Source organism: Filobasidium floriforme (genome assembly GCF_021052385.1).
Source record: "Filobasidium floriforme strain CBS 6241 chromosome Unknown HD553scaffold_1, whole genome shotgun sequence".
In the NCBI taxonomy this organism is placed as follows: domain Eukaryota; kingdom Fungi; phylum Basidiomycota; class Tremellomycetes; order Filobasidiales; family Filobasidiaceae; genus Filobasidium; species Filobasidium floriforme.
In genome coordinates, this window is record NW_025763622.1 from 451539 (window position 1) to 466387 (window position 14849).

The 14849-nt window shown below is 55.1% G+C and overlaps 4 protein-coding genes across 4 annotated transcripts; 2 read left to right on the forward strand and 2 right to left on the reverse strand.

Moving 5' to 3' along the window:
- Positions 1–2592: 2592 nt before the first annotated feature.
- On the reverse strand, positions 2593–3536 carry HD553DRAFT_3473 (HIT-like domain-containing protein). The gene is made up of 4 exons (XM_046183287.1): positions 3341–3536; positions 3268–3273; positions 3058–3203; positions 2593–2983 (listed from the first exon to the last, which is right to left on the reverse strand). Exons 1-4 carry the CDS (start codon positions 3444–3446, stop codon positions 2711–2713), a joined length of 531 nt encoding a protein of 176 aa, XP_046040020.1. The 5' UTR covers positions 3447–3536; the 3' UTR covers positions 2593–2710.
- Positions 3537–4421: 885 nt separating this feature from the next.
- HD553DRAFT_353684 (uncharacterized protein) lies at positions 4422–8244 on the forward strand (the record flags this gene model as incomplete). The annotated part of the gene is made up of 6 exons (XM_046183782.1): positions 4422–4574; positions 4633–5905; positions 5965–6523; positions 6586–6650; positions 6708–7892; positions 7962–8244. The coding sequence occupies 6 exons, from the start codon at positions 4422–4424 to the stop codon at positions 8054–8056; spliced, it is 3330 nt and encodes a 1109-aa protein (XP_046040021.1). The 3' UTR covers positions 8057–8244.
- A 931-nt stretch (positions 8245–9175) lies between these two features.
- HD553DRAFT_332945 (uncharacterized protein) lies at positions 9176–12703 on the forward strand. The gene is made up of 2 exons (XM_046182083.1): positions 9176–10582; positions 10652–12703. The coding sequence occupies exons 1-2, from the start codon at positions 9423–9425 to the stop codon at positions 12528–12530; spliced, it is 3039 nt and encodes a 1012-aa protein (XP_046040022.1). The 5' UTR covers positions 9176–9422; the 3' UTR covers positions 12531–12703.
- Positions 12704–12889: 186 nt separating this feature from the next.
- HD553DRAFT_302288 (CAP domain-containing protein) lies at positions 12890–13649 on the reverse strand. Its single transcript, XM_046178726.1, has 5 exons — positions 13553–13649; positions 13326–13417; positions 13190–13263; positions 13033–13120; positions 12890–12963 (listed from the first exon to the last, which is right to left on the reverse strand). Exons 2-5 carry the CDS (start codon positions 13351–13353, stop codon positions 12908–12910), a joined length of 246 nt encoding a protein of 81 aa, XP_046040023.1. The 5' UTR covers positions 13354–13417; positions 13553–13649; the 3' UTR covers positions 12890–12907.
- Between the last annotated feature and the right edge of the window lie 1200 nt (positions 13650–14849).

The following is a 14849-nucleotide window of genomic DNA, read 5'->3' on the forward strand; positions in this document are numbered from 1 at the left end:
GTGGACTCGACACTCTCTGGATATCTAGGTCTTCCAAAGGGGTGGCTGTAACGTCGGAAGGTAGCGAAAGGTCGAGCACGAATGTGATGTGCAAAGTCGGTAGGCCAGCCGGGAGAAAGCTGTTCTGTGGGTAATGGTGCCAAACTAACGAGCGTGCTGAGTCTGTTGACCCGGAGTGATGGGATGACTGAATCCTGAGAAAGCGTCGAGTAGTGAATGCAGTCACGGTTCACGGTCAGGTCGGTCCAGCTTTGATGGTTTGGGTTGCAGTCGAGGCCTCGCGAGCTTGGGATCTGAACCGAAATCCCGAGGGCTGACGAACGGTAGCAGGTGCCGGATGAGAAGTCAGCAGCCAAATAGGAGGCAGGCAGGCAGCAGGCAGACAGGCAGACCAGCAGTAAAGGAGTAGAGCTTGCATCAACCATCCAACGTAGCATGTAGCAAGGTCTGGCAAGTCGCCGACCGCACAATCGCATCACACCACACACATTCGCACGTCTCGCACCCAATGATGCGTGCAACCATGAACCAGCCTCCTCGACGTCTCTCGCGTGTTGCGTGCGCAATCAGCCTCAGCCTCCCTTCCCCTCCCTTTCACACTCGCGGTTACGACACACCATGCTCGCTCATTGCGAAATATACACAGATGCAACCAGCTGGTACAAACGAAGCAGTCACATCAACTCAGCTAGTGCCGTGCGGTCGAGATTGTTGACCTGACACTCTGATTCAAGTTGTAGTTTCTCGACCTCTGCACAGCAAAGGAGCTGATACCCCGACGCGCGCGGGGGCGTAGAATCTACTTGAACATCCCGGACCGACGTTCGAGGACAAAAAGGATCTGCAGCCATTCTGAGGGCAATTCGCCGCAAGACGTGATGTGCTTGTATCCGTCCAGGTATATTATTCAAAACGCCTTGTCGGAGTGCCAGGGGGGACAGGCAAGGCGCAAGGCGAGGAACGACAACCGCGACAACAACAACATGGCGGGATCCCAGGAAAAAGTGCCATGACGTCGATCAATTCCGGGGGGTATCGCTCGCTTGGCGCCGGACGGACGGCTTTCCCCGCCAGAAAAAAACAAAAGGGAACAAACAAAACAAACCCGCGCGGAGAGAACAAGCACCAACCTTGCAGCAAGGACAACTCCCGAGGTGACCCTTGGGAGAGGGCTGGCAAGGGGGGTCTGTCGAGCAACAAGATTCGGGACCTCGAAGTGATCGCCGTCGGAAAGGCGCAGTCTGCCCTCGCCTTATCAGAGACATTTACGACAGCCTCCGAGCAGGACACGCCATGCAGAAACGATCTACAGATCACGAATTGCGAAACACCTCTTTTGTTTGCGTGATGCGTAATTGCACAACTCGTCTTTTGTTGACATCCAAAAACAATCGATGGCGTTCGTTGTGATCTGAAACGTACTCGGCACGGGTCAGGGTGTCGTTCGTCCCGTCCTTCTCCGAGCTAACCTACGCCTCCTCTGTCTTCTTCTTGCTTCTTGTGCGTCACGTTAAGCCAGTGACATCTCGTTCCCATCGGTTCTCGCTGTTCTCGGCTGTACTCCTAGCTGGCAGTACGTTCGCGTGTCTCGCAAACGCGGTCGGATGTCGCCGTTTTGGTATCGGTATTGTTTTCGTGTGCCCGCTCCTGCCCGAGGATGTTCTCGCTTCTCCAACCCGCGCTATGAAACATCATGTCGGGCACGTCCAGTCGTCGCGATCGTTCTGATCAGCATGATCACCATGTTGAATACAAAGTCGAAGCGCATGGACAGCGATATACGGATAGAGTAGCTGCGAAAATCTTGAGCGGGGCCATTCCGACCTGACTCGAATGTCGGGCGATCTCTCCTCTACTCTGATCTTTCGATGTGAGGTGGTCTGAGTAGTCTTTCAGCCTGTGACACGCGACAATGTCGTGAGAGGCAAGCGGAGCCCTCGCGCATAGACAGGCAGACTGGACGGTCTGAGGAAAGGTCCTTCTCCTTGCTTCTCGCATCGCATTCCTTTCATGACATGCTCCTATGCCGCGGGGTCACCAGTGCAAGGAGCACAAGGAGCTCGGACGGATTGTGACGCCTTGTACAGGTATAAAGAGCATCCCGACGGATCCGCTCGACACGTACGGGACAAGGTAGTTTTCCACACGAACCACTTGTTGGGTCTCACGTTCATCAGTCGCATAGACTCGCACAAGAACCATCGTCATCGTCATGTCATTCAGATCTTCGGGCAAGATCGTCGCCGGTCAACTTCGTTACAACCCCTTGTTCAGGTTCCAGGGTGGGATCGCTCCGTCCCCGACCAAGAGCTTCGCCTCGTTCTACGTTGTCAACCGGGACGTCAAGACGATCGTACCCCGGTCGTGGACCATCCTGTCAGCTCCCAATCCGAGTGTGACGGTGAGTCAGGCCTGATGGCAACGGTGTCCCGACTGATGCTGATTCAGGTTGCAAACAGGTCTCCAAGTCGATAACGTCCCGACATGAGTGAGACCACCGCAGTCTCCTCCAGGTACATTCCGCGTTGCAATCCACTCTTCTTGTTGTTGTACCGTGTTGCGCTTGTACAGTCGTATGAGTCGTGATGAATCGTTATGTGCAATGCTTGTATATCATCCTGCTGTGTCCATCTATGATGACCGAAAGCCGTTGATTCTTCGCCCGCCCCGCTGCATCGAGCTTCAAACTTGATCTCCACCTAGTGAACGTTCACTCATCCCGGAACAGGGTTGCTAGCCTCTCCGCTTCTTCGGCCATGTCCTCGGCGGTCCTACACTTCCGGTCCTCATCTTTGGGTACCTTCATCACGTTCCGCTCGTTTCCGGTCTCTTGCGCGACCTCTGCCAGGTTACCATCCAGCTGATGCTCGCTTCTCTCGAGTGCCGGGTAGACATCGTCGTTCTGACCGTTGAAATCGGTCGTCCGACGTGGCAAGAGGTGGATATGCACATGAGGCACCGATTGGCCCGCCGCCGAGCCGTCCTGGAAGACCATCCATCAGCCGATCAGCCGTGAAGTCCACGGTGGTGTCGAAGCGCTCGAGTGTAGACACTCACCTGACAGCTCATAGTCAGACCCTGACCGCCATACTCCTTCTCGATGACCTTGCCAACTTTTTGTACAGAGAGGAAGAGGTCCGTGATCTCTGCGGGGGAGAGGTCTGCCAGCCTAGGCACGACCCGCATAGGGCAGATGAGAACGTCTGTGCATGAGGACAGACAGCTTGAGATCCTATGCGTCGAGTAACGGTAGAGAAAGATACTCACGGCCAGCTAGGTTCGGAGAGACATTGAGTTTTACTTTTGCCCTCCAAGCACAATGTTGATAACCCTCACTCACGGATCAGAGGTCGCATGTTGACGATTCCATAGCTGCTCGTCGTCTTGTAGAAGACCTGAGGGGTGACGATGTACTTGTGGAAGCGGATGACTTGCGAAGACGACATTCTCCTGACAACTTGATTTGAATTGAAACTGCTATCGTTGAGAAGATGTCCTGTATCGTTGAGGTGTAATCGGTGTAATTTCGAGCTGAGGCATCGGGGGACGTCCATTGCACTCGAGCTGTATCCAAGCGATGACGAATCGAAAGGGTCTTATAGACCATAGACATAACCCAACTAAAAGCGCGATTGTCGCCGTCGCGCTTACCGACCTCGCGCTGTTGCAGTGTTTCATCTCGCCCCGGGTGAAATCGACGGCGTCCTCGAAGCGAGAGGTCGCGGGTCCTTTGGCGCTATTTTGCAGGAGACAAACAGCAGAAGCGAGAGAGTGTAGCAAGACATCCTTTGAGACGTTTGTGCCGAATGTGAGGGGTCTTGATGCGAATCACCAGCTGAGATCCACTCGCTCGGCCCCTCCGTCTTTGTCTTGACCTTCTTTCACTCGCGTCGTCCCTGAATCGATTGGAATCGGTCGTCGTCGTCGAAACCTTGTCGCCGTCGCCGTGATGATGAGATTGACTCGGTCAACAGGGTTTCGTTTGTCGTCAGGTACTCTTCTTGCTTCTTGTTGCGCGATCAGAGTACCAGAGTCGATCTCGGGCGGATTCATAAAGTCAGAGATCAGGGAAGCATGAACGAGGAGGAGAGCCAGAGAGCGAGGTTGGTCAATCTCGCTCCATGCTCCATGTCTGCATACATCGACATTTTGAGTCAACCTCCGCCGTTGATTCGTACATTCTAGCCCAGCACCACTATCAAGTTATCACGAGTCACAAGCTAGACAAGCTCTAACCACCAGGCACTAGCCAGTAGCTAAGCTTATGGCACATCTCTTTCTGCTTGGATCGGCCAGCATCATCAACACGACAGTCGACAGTAGCAACCCATGAGCCGTTGAGGTCATCAATCGTTTCCCTCGAAATCTACGATTCCTCTGAACCATCCCTTCTATCCTATCCTCTAAATCTGTCAGCCAGCATGCCATCCCGACTTGGACCTTCGGCGGCATCAACCGCGGTATGCTTGGGAGACGAGATTCAAGAGATCTCGGACGAAGAGCAGAGACAGATGCGGATCGAGCTGGAGCGCGTCAAGGATGAACATGTCGAGAAGTGGGAACTCGAGCTCGAGGTGAGCTTTGAGCCAAGCTATGCCTATCGCCTGTCGAACTGACCCCGATCGTTCGCAGAAGTCGAGTGGAACTCGACCCAAGACCTCTCATTCCAGGAGGAAACGATACAAGGCAGATGGTACATCACTCGAATCAGGAAACCCAGATGACACGAATAGATCACTCGCATCCTCGCGAGGGAGCGACCTGGCCATACACCACTACCAGGACGCTGCTAGGGGTTCCGATCCGTCTCCCAGGGCCTTTCAGAGGCTCGAGCTAGATCTCGACAAGACACGTCTTCGTACCCCCTCCGCTACCAGTCAGAGCTCTAAACGAGCGAGCGAACTCTACCGTGTGACTTCAGGAACCACTTATACGGACATGGAGAGTGCGACGTCGGGGGGTCGATCCACCATCTCCGCCAGAAAGGAACGTCTACTCCGTCTGGCAGCAGAGAGGGGAGTGGGCATCACGCCAGTGACCGACTTTGAAGAGATGGAGCATATTCAAGAAGGGATCGAGTCTCACTACAATATTCAAGGGAACATTTCGCAAAAGGGAGAGCGGGTACAAGGCCTCTGTTTGGCCGACGAGTGGGCCGACGAGATGGAGGCAGAAGAGATGGAGGAAGATTTCGCGTCAGACTTTCCTGTACCTCCCGGGATGCAAGATCAACCTGGCCTGACGGGTTTGGGGATTCTGGGACCAGACATGTTCGCCCAGCCCTTTGGCACCGGACAAGGACAGCAAAAGACGAAATCTGCGGGTGGTTTGAGCCGCTTGATCAGGAGACGGCGCAACTCGGGAACCAGCCAAGCTAGCGGTTCGACCACCAGCGCTCCCTCGTTCACCGCGATAGGTCCGACGCCCGAGCCATGGGTGACATCTCCCCAGGTATCGGTAGCTGCTTCTCATCGCACTCAACAGACCAACCAATCCGACACCCACTCTCGAACAGCTGCCAGCGAAAGAGGCAGCGACAAGACTTCGAGCAAGCGAGGTGCTCTCAAAGCGTTTTTCAAGGGTGTTTCTGGAAGCAGCGCTCCCAGTTCTAGAGGTATCGAGAATATAGCTCGTCGATCGGACAGAAACGGCCCGTCGGGGTTACCCCCATACCCAGCGGCCCTACAGCCCATCCCCATCCTGAAGACCAGTACATCGCTATCGGCATCTCGTTCCGAGGGAAATCTTCCCGCTGCATTAAGAGACCAAACTCGAGTCCCGGCTGCTCTTGTTGACATCACTACTGAGCGAGAGGCCTCCAAGCCGTCCGGAAAGCAAGACCCGTCGGCTACTTCCGTAAAACAGACACAAAACCTCAATCCCGATCAGGATCGATCAAGGAATGGTAGGTCCGGTCTGATCAGTTGATGATAACGAGGTCTGACAATCCCTTGCACTACGCAGATATCACCCCTACAATGGCCAAATCTGAGAACGATACCGACAACGATGTGCCAGCGATACCAGCGTTCCCTTGCGATCTCAGATCGTTACTGGATGTGGTCGCTCACGCCGGTGTCGGCTGGATACCAACCGATGTTGATGCGAGCGGTGCCCTCGGTCTAGAGACGGGTACTCCAGCATTGCTCCTGTTGTCCGTTCGCAAGAAGCGGCCGCAATCGCTGGACCTGTCGGAAACTTCCGTCAAGGCGCAGCTGGTTACAGTTCACCTTCACTTGTTCTCATACACCGCTGCCGACGACATTCTGGACGAGCCAGGTAGCATGAACGGGAAACGATCGATCTCGTACAAGCTAAAAGGAAGGGACCGTACAGAACTCGCTCGGGCCCAGATTACCTCGAGCACCGAGATGATTGCCATTCTCAACGACGGATTCACGATCGCTAGCCCTTACGTAGAAGGCGTCCCTGCCGAAGACGGCTTGTTGACTGTTCGCTTCAACGGCTCTGGTCTGCACAAAGAATGGCTCCTTCAACTCAAAACTATCATCGCGGAACTCGGGTGAGTTGTAGCGTAGCGCCTTGTGATTTGTGGGCAGTGGCTCATCCTGTATCTGTTTTCAGAGCCTGTCAGGATGGCCAAATTTCCGCACCAGGATCGGATACCACGCCCGTCGCAGCCCTTCAAGGTAAAGTCGCCGACCTCGACGTCCAACTCGGTCTTGCTAACTTGATACGCTATTTAGCTCAAAGTGCAGTCCGGCCTGGCACAGCTTCGAGCTTGTCGCGTCGCAATTCGGTGCCTTCCAGGCCGAAGCAGCGGTCCGACCTTTCCTCTGAAAGAAGCGGAATGTCATCTGTCGGACCAAACGTCGAGTCGCTCTTATCTTCTGGGCAGCCCACCATCAATGGCATACGTGACAGGCCTCAACGACGCTCGATCTCGTCCATCGAAAGTTCAACCCTGCCTTCCGTGGAAAAGGCTCGTCGACAGCCTTCTGTTTTACAACAAGCCAGGGCAGAGATGCGAGCTGGTAGAAGCCCGACTCCCATTCAGCCACGGTTTACCAACGCAGCCTTGTCTTCGGCCGATCCGCCTCCAAGCAAGATTCGACCAACGATTATCATTCCCGGTTCAAAGGCACCGATCTCGGCACCGCCTCTGCAGGTTCCCAAACATGAACCGCCCCCCAATCCAGCCCAACATGGTTTACCTCTTGCCTCCCACACCCGAGACAACCGACTGAATCCATCAGGGAATCGACTCTCGAATGATTCGAATCTCGCCTCGTCGGCGGGTTTGACCCCATCGGCAGGAGCGATTTCGCCTGGCGTCTTGCACTATATTGACCCCGCCAATGGACGGACGTACGAAATTCCGCCCGGTATGCTCGAGGCTTTTCTGGTGGGATCTAGGATGGTGGGAGATGGAGGTGGGCTGGTGAACCCAGGCGCAAGGGGTGGTACGGTAGGAGATGGACCAGTACCAGTCGGCGCGCTCCTGGATCAAACTCTATCCGGTGGTAGACATCAATTCGACACGCGCATGGCGTACGATGCCTCGACGTTGCCTACCCCGCCGTCTTCGACCAAGCTGAGGGCGAATTATAGGTTCGAGGACAACTCGTACGACAACCAATCCGCTGCATCCGTGCCGATGAGCGAGCGGGTACGAAAAGAATCTTCGACCTCGTCTGGCGTTTCGCCGAGTCCGCACCTGTTGCCCACGCCGTCGCCTTCGACCACCATGACGTCTGACCTGGTCGACGACACACGCAGCATGGGCACGTTTGGAACGCCCTCGTCAACGGCCGGATCGAGCACTCAATATTCGACCGAGAGCAAGCGACGAGAAAGGAGGGGGAACTTGAGGGATCGAATGCGCCAGATGAAGTCGCAACATCAGGCGGCTGGCAAGACCTTGGATATCAGTGCGTATTAGGTTGAGCGACAATTCTTGGGCCAAGTAATGAATGCACTAAACCGATCGACTTTGACAGTGGCAGAAGCAGAGACTGCCGACCCTTGGGAAGAACCTGAAGAGACGATCATGGACAATGCCCCGAAGCGCGATCCGGTCGTTCGTTTCGCATGAGGGCAACAGCTTAGCGCCGTCGATCACACGCCATGTCAGGTCTGAAGAGCGTCATCCTGGCTTACACATCGGAATGGCGGGCGGAAAGGAGAAATTCTGGAAATATAACGGACGGAAGGAGGAAGATACCGCCGGGATTGTCCGCGGACGAAATGGGGGGGGACTGTCACAGGCTACTGTGACCCGGGCCGGGGTCGACTTTGTACGATTCGAAACGATACCTGTTTCATACGAGATACGATACGAGATACGAGGCAATTCGATCTACGCAGCACCGCCTTGCTGCGACAGAGCGGCGGGACCTATGGGCGGTTCCGGGATCCGGGTTCATACGCATGTCGTTCCCGACGGAGGTTCTTGGTGATAAAACGACCACCGAAGACGGGATCATATTATTGCCAGTGTGTGTTTGGGTATTGTGTCAGGGCTGGGAGAAAAGGTTTATACGGGGAATTGCCTCTTTGAGCGATTTTTCCTTTTCGCCGGCCGTGATCGTCCGACCTGTGGCTCGAAACCGCGGCTATCGCTCACTAGCACTAGCACTAGCAGGCGTTTGAGCTCCTCGTCCGCTGCTGGCTGCTGGAGGGGTAGTGTTATCGCGGGTCATAGCGGGTTCGACAATAATACACGATCATCCCTTCTTCTAGCATCGAGCAACAGGTCGGCGATCGGCGACGAGGCGCCCGCTCGCTCAGATGTCACGTCTCACCTCGTAACGCATTGTCGTCTTTGCAACGGACCCCTTTGTCTTGTGAGGGTTCCAAAGGGGGGCAAAGCAGAGAAAAGGATTTTGTTGCCCCTGCTTTGGCATGTACTCTCGAGCGGGTGGTCTCCCGCAGGCGCAGTCGACGATCTAGATGTGTGGCCAACTCGTATCGCGAGAACCGCGCTCAGATGCTGTAACATCATATCATTGACACCTCGATGATACTGCAGTTGAACATGCTCGATCATGTAATCTTCTCCATCTACACCTCTCCATCTCTGTCATTAAAGTGACATCGCTCGATGAGACTTGTACGACCTTTTTGGCTAGCTATTCTCGTGTGTGTGTCTGTGTCAAAAATAACAATTCTCGCGGCTTCCTCCTCCCTTTGCCCTACCCGCCTGACCTCCCTTTGCTTTCAAACTTGTAATCATCATCATCCCATCATCATCATCTTTGATATCCTCGACTCCATGTCACACTACTACTCACACTGTACTCTTCTCGATAGCCATCATGATCACGATGACCACCGCCGACGTTGCCATGCCCGTCTCACATTGACACCGACACCGACGACATCTTCCTCCGATCCTCTTCGCGTGCCGCCGCCCGTGGCCGTCAGTTGGTACAGAGAGATTGTTGGTAACAACGACCATCATGGCATCGTCGTTGCCACAATCACAACAAGACGATGGTGTAGATAGACTCCTCACAATAGTGCTAGACGACGAACATCCGATAGCCTACGACGGGGTCTCTGCCTGGTCTCCCCACTCGATCGACGTCCGGGCACGACATCGCCCGCCGGATCGCCACGAGATGGAGAGATGGGACGAGTCTCTTCCCTCGTCATCGACGTCGACATGTATAACAGAGCACTCTACCAAACAACCGGAGCGTGCAAAGTCCATGCCTAGGGTTCGATCGGCCCTGGTCAGCCTGGGCCTGCTTTCGCTACTCCCCGTACAAGCCGGAGCGAGACCAGCAGGTCGAGACGGTGCCCGTGCTCCTGCTCGATCGTCTTCTTCGACATCCTCATCATCATCAATACAATCACCGATTCAACGAAACGCAAGAAATTCGGATGGATTTATCATACACGCAAAGAGGGACAGGAGGCGGTCGTCTGAGCTTCGTCTGGCCGATGTTCCGGAGGGCATTGATGAGAGGGGTGTCAGGCGAGGCAGTGAGAGATTTCTAGACGGTGCAGACGGGAAACGACCCGAAAACCAAGCGACACCTCGCTGGACGACCAGGAAGTCACCTACTCTCTCAGCAACACCCCCTGCCACGTCCTCTTCCGCCTCTCCTTCATCCGGATCTCGACCGACTCCTGCACCTCCTCTCCTTACGCAATACCGCAAAGATGGTATCCCTCCCGCCGACCCTACCTCAACACCTACCCCAACCACAGAAGCCACCTTTCGTCGTATTACCGTGCCCAACACTATCCTTCCCTATCTCTTTACTACCGACTCGGACGGCCAATTGGGGACGGCCAATTGGGAATTGTACGGTCGCGTGGCTCGAGACCCTTCGATCATCGGACGAGCCGAAGAGGAAATGACGACGACGATCACGACTTCGCTCTTGGATCCTACAGAACCCGAGACCACCGCCTCGACCTCGACGGCAGGGTCCATGGCTACACAGGTAGCAGCCGCTGATGCCGATGGGATGGATACGACATTCTTGATTACGGATGCCTTGCCTCGAGGATGGGGGATCGAGAGTGATCGTGGGGACCTCTATGCCGTACCCCTGATCACGGTCGCCAGCGTCTGTCTTGCCGCCTTGATATTTTGCTTTATCGTCATGTGAGCCGGTCATAGCCTTCCATCGAACACACACTGCAAGGTGCTGACGTCTCCCAATGTTCACTGCAGTACCGTGGTATCGAGAGCAAAAGCAAAACGCAGGCGAGCAAGACGCGAGCGAAGAAAGGCACAACTCATAAAAAACGAACGGGCTAGACAGGCAGCCGCGGAACGGGCGAACTCGGCGGATGGACCTGGTGACGATGTCATGGCTGGGGAAGGGATGAGGGACGAGGAGAGCAGTCTCGGGGATGAGGAGAATGGGATAGGAGATATCATCCGATCAGAGCGGGTCGCAGGACAGGCGGATCAGCAACGTTCGAACGGAGGGCGTTATAGCGCCGCAGACAGCGATGCCGAGAAGGACGACGTTTTGGAGCAAAAGTTCAAGGTTGCCGGTCAAGGCAATCGAGCCAAGGTCAGACGGGTCGTCAGCGTCGGAGTGACGAGACTGGGGAACGGCCGGATCCTGGAATGGCGGAAAGGGCTAAGGAAACGCAAGACAGCGAGTAATGTCCCGGCAACAGCAGAATCTCGTGACCTGCCCGTGCAACCGATCCTGATTGATAGGCGAGACGCTACCAATCGGCCGGGTGTTGGGAGACGATCGTCTACCAGCCTGGCCGAAGGAAGCGGAGAGGGCAGTAGCACCACGGCAGTCGAGTCGGATGCGCGAATTCGAGGAGGCGATACGGTTTCGCTTCGCGACGGTCCAGATGGAACGGTTTCACCCGCATCAACTTTGCCTGCGGATCTACCCTTGACTCGGACGATCAGCAGGGCTGTCACGCGGACATCTGAGAGTGGAGATCGGGCGCATCAAGATGTACCTGCAGACCCGGCTGGATCGCAAACAGGTTCTATCGGGAATGTTGCTACTCCTGGAGCCAATCAGGCTTCTGTTACCTTTGCAGCACCGCATTTCCCGCCGGCGTACTATCGAGCTGCTGGGGCCTCCGGGACAGTACCGCCAGCGGCGACCGGGTCGCAGAACGCTGTCGATGATCTGCCACAGCATGGAGAAACGTTGGGATCTACATCTGTAGAGGGTGGCCCGGCGACAATCTCTGCACGAGCAGCGGAGAAACGCCCTGCCAATTACTATCCTGCTCCAACTACCGCAGATCAGGAAGATGCAGTTGCCGTCGCTTTCGGTCATGGTGGAGCAGGACGATCAGTTGGCACGGAAGATATATCTGCTTCTCATCCTCCTGATATCAGAGCGCCTCATCTGACGGTGGGCGATACCGCGGTCATCGGTCATCTAGCAACCGACGACAAGGGCGTACTAGAGCAGCTTCGGAACGCCGGCTCTATGCCTTCGCCAACCGGCGATGCTCTGGCAGCAGAATCGCCCTTGGTCGAGCAGCATCATGGCAGAGATGCAACGGCTCCCGCAGTTGATGTCGATGAGGAGGGTTTTGAGAGGCTAGACATGGATCACCGGCCAGAGACCTTACCGATGGGAACAGACGGTCAGCAAACCTCGATGACGTTCCCGATTCCTCCTAGACCCGTCGTACAAAGCTCGTATATGGCTGCGCCTGAGATACCATCGGCTCCGTCATTTGGTGAGGACTCAGGTGGCTCTGCTCCCGGTCAAGCCAGTGCACCTTTCATCGAAGACGTTACCGCCGGTACCGGTCCAACTGCTCCTCTCGTCGAGGATGACCTCGCCCAAGAGGAAGAGGATCCCGGCCACCAGGAGCCATCTGGCCATCCGGGGCTATCTGCTCCACCGGCGGCGTCCGCTGAACGAGATGACCAAGGTGTTTCGTCCGCACCCGTTGCGCCAGCCCAGCCCACTCCAGCCGCAAGGGCAAGTCACGCTCGTCGAAGCCTCGGACTCGATCTACCTGTCGAAGATTCGGGTGCGGCTCCACCTCTCGTTGACGAACACACCTCAGCGGCGCCTACCACGCGGTTCTTGCCCAGATATGAACCATAAATGCATCGGGAACGCAGGACACCAAGCATTCAGACAGATTTTTACGTTGTAGACTTGTTTTAAAATTCACACTCACAGGCACGACAAATTGCGCCAATTATGTTGCCGACTCAAAACATACATACATAATCTCGCGGAGACAAAATCCATGTCTTTGAGAGCATGAACGTTACCACTCTTTATGTTTTCCCGCTAGGGCATCTCGAATCGCTGCAGGACGAGCCACAACGGTAGATACTACACATGATTGATATAGTTGTCTGCTGTTGGCTCGGTCAGGCCAAATTGAAGCGGCCTCCAGTATAGGCCAGCCATACATCAGATAACAAACATTGTCGTACCATCGAGGTACTCTTTACATCGTTTTGAAGAGGTCACTAGTGCTTGCCATTGCAGTAATCTACCTTGTCGACGAATTGACCGCCATAGTTGCCTGGTAGAACGCCGGCATGCCTTTAGTTAGCGACACTGCGGATACCAGGCGTGATCTGGCCGCTCTTACCTGGTGGACCATAGTTGCAAACGAGATTGTACATGCCAGAACACTTCTGCACAGCGCAGCCAAGCGCATCCGAGTCGATCCATACGACCTTGATCGACAGAAGAATGTTTCTTGTGAGCGGAATCTTTGGCCCTGGGCAAGGCGCTGCTTGACTCACCTGCGTATAATGTCCTGTCATCTTGTCGTTTCCGTCTTGGTCCTTCACAGCCACTCCATTTGCGACGTAGTTGCCTACGCTCACAAGACGAGACTCAGACGATGGTCTCGACGAAACGCGGTTCTTTCAAACGCACCGACTTCATCAGTCCACTGCCGGAACATCGAGTCTACGTCGTAGGTCAAATTCGGGTCGGCACTGTAGATCTGGGCTACGTTCTGGCCTGTGCTTGAAGAATAGTTAGGACAGACATGCACGGGGAGTCGACCGTCCGAGAGTCTTACCATATCTTTTACCAGAAATTTGCGATAGGACCTTGAGTCAGCCTTTGAGTCTGCGCCCGGGCCGCTTTCGAACACCTACTCTCTTCCGTTGATGCTTCGGTCCTGTGGATGGCCCAAGGTGCATGTGGCCGCCCAATCTGCAGCTGCCGTAGCAAGCTGGAAAAGTTGCCGGGGGGGATTGATCAGGTATAGAACAGCTAATCAGGGCTAAATGGAACTGTTTCTTACCTCTGCGTCCCAGCTCATTTTCGCAGCTCCGGGACATACCGCACGATAGTTGTTGTGTGCAGCCAGAATCTTGTCATCGTCGCCGCTAGGAGGAGTGGTCTGCGCAGCAGTTTCAGCGGGAGGTTTAGGCGACGGCTCTGCTGGTGGCGCTTCCGCAGTAGTGGATGGAGAAGCGGGTTGAGGCTCGGCGGTTTCGGATTGCGCAGGCTGAGGACGAGCCTCGGCGGACTGCGATTCGACCGGTTTCGGTTGAGGTGCGACTAAGGCAGTTGATTCTGGCTCTGTCGATTGGGCAGGGAGAGGAGGCTGCTGCGATTGTTGCTCTTGTTGACCGTGGTATCCTTTGCCTCTGCCCCACCCTTTGCCTTCGCCCCAGCGTCCATCCCCAGACTCCATGGCAGCAGCGTATTGAGGTGGGGCTGCACCGGTCATCTCAGGCTGGCCCGCAAATTTGGTCACAGCGACCGTGATGGTTTTGACCACGACGACCACATCTTTCTCTACCAATTCGCTTTCCAAAGGTAGACCCGCTACATTTGCGATAGAGGCGACCGCCGCTAAAAGGGGGACTAATACCGACGTTCGCATCTTGTTGTATATTTGACTAGGAACACTAGGTGCCGTTGAAGCAATCAAAAGAGTGAGGTGACACGCCGGCGTATCTAAACGAGAGTGAACTGTGATCGAGGTGAGTCATGGGTAAGGTAGTATGGAGGGGCTAAAAGGACGATGCTGTCCGACTTATGTACTCGCTCCGCGTCGCAATGAGACGCTGACACAAGAGATCGAATTACTCCTTCGATCAACGAAACATGACGCGCGGGGAAAAGGATCGAAACATGAAACGCCCACCACAATCCTTGTGAAGCGCGTGCACCCGCGGAGAGCCACTTTGGGTTTCACCCCTTCGGCGGCCTTTGACAGTGAAACGATCTACTTCGACACGCTGTAGAGGTATCGCCTATAATTTCAAAGGCAGCTGTAGCGTGTGATCCAGGTAGTTCCCGACAAGGCTTGTGCAGGTCCTTTTACCAAGTGTTCCGCGGTTCCCATTGTCCATCGTCGGCCGCTCCACGAAATGGCTAGTCTGCCGAGTTGATCGAATTACAAGGTTCTAGTGGGAATCGAACACCGGTGCCCGGTTACAG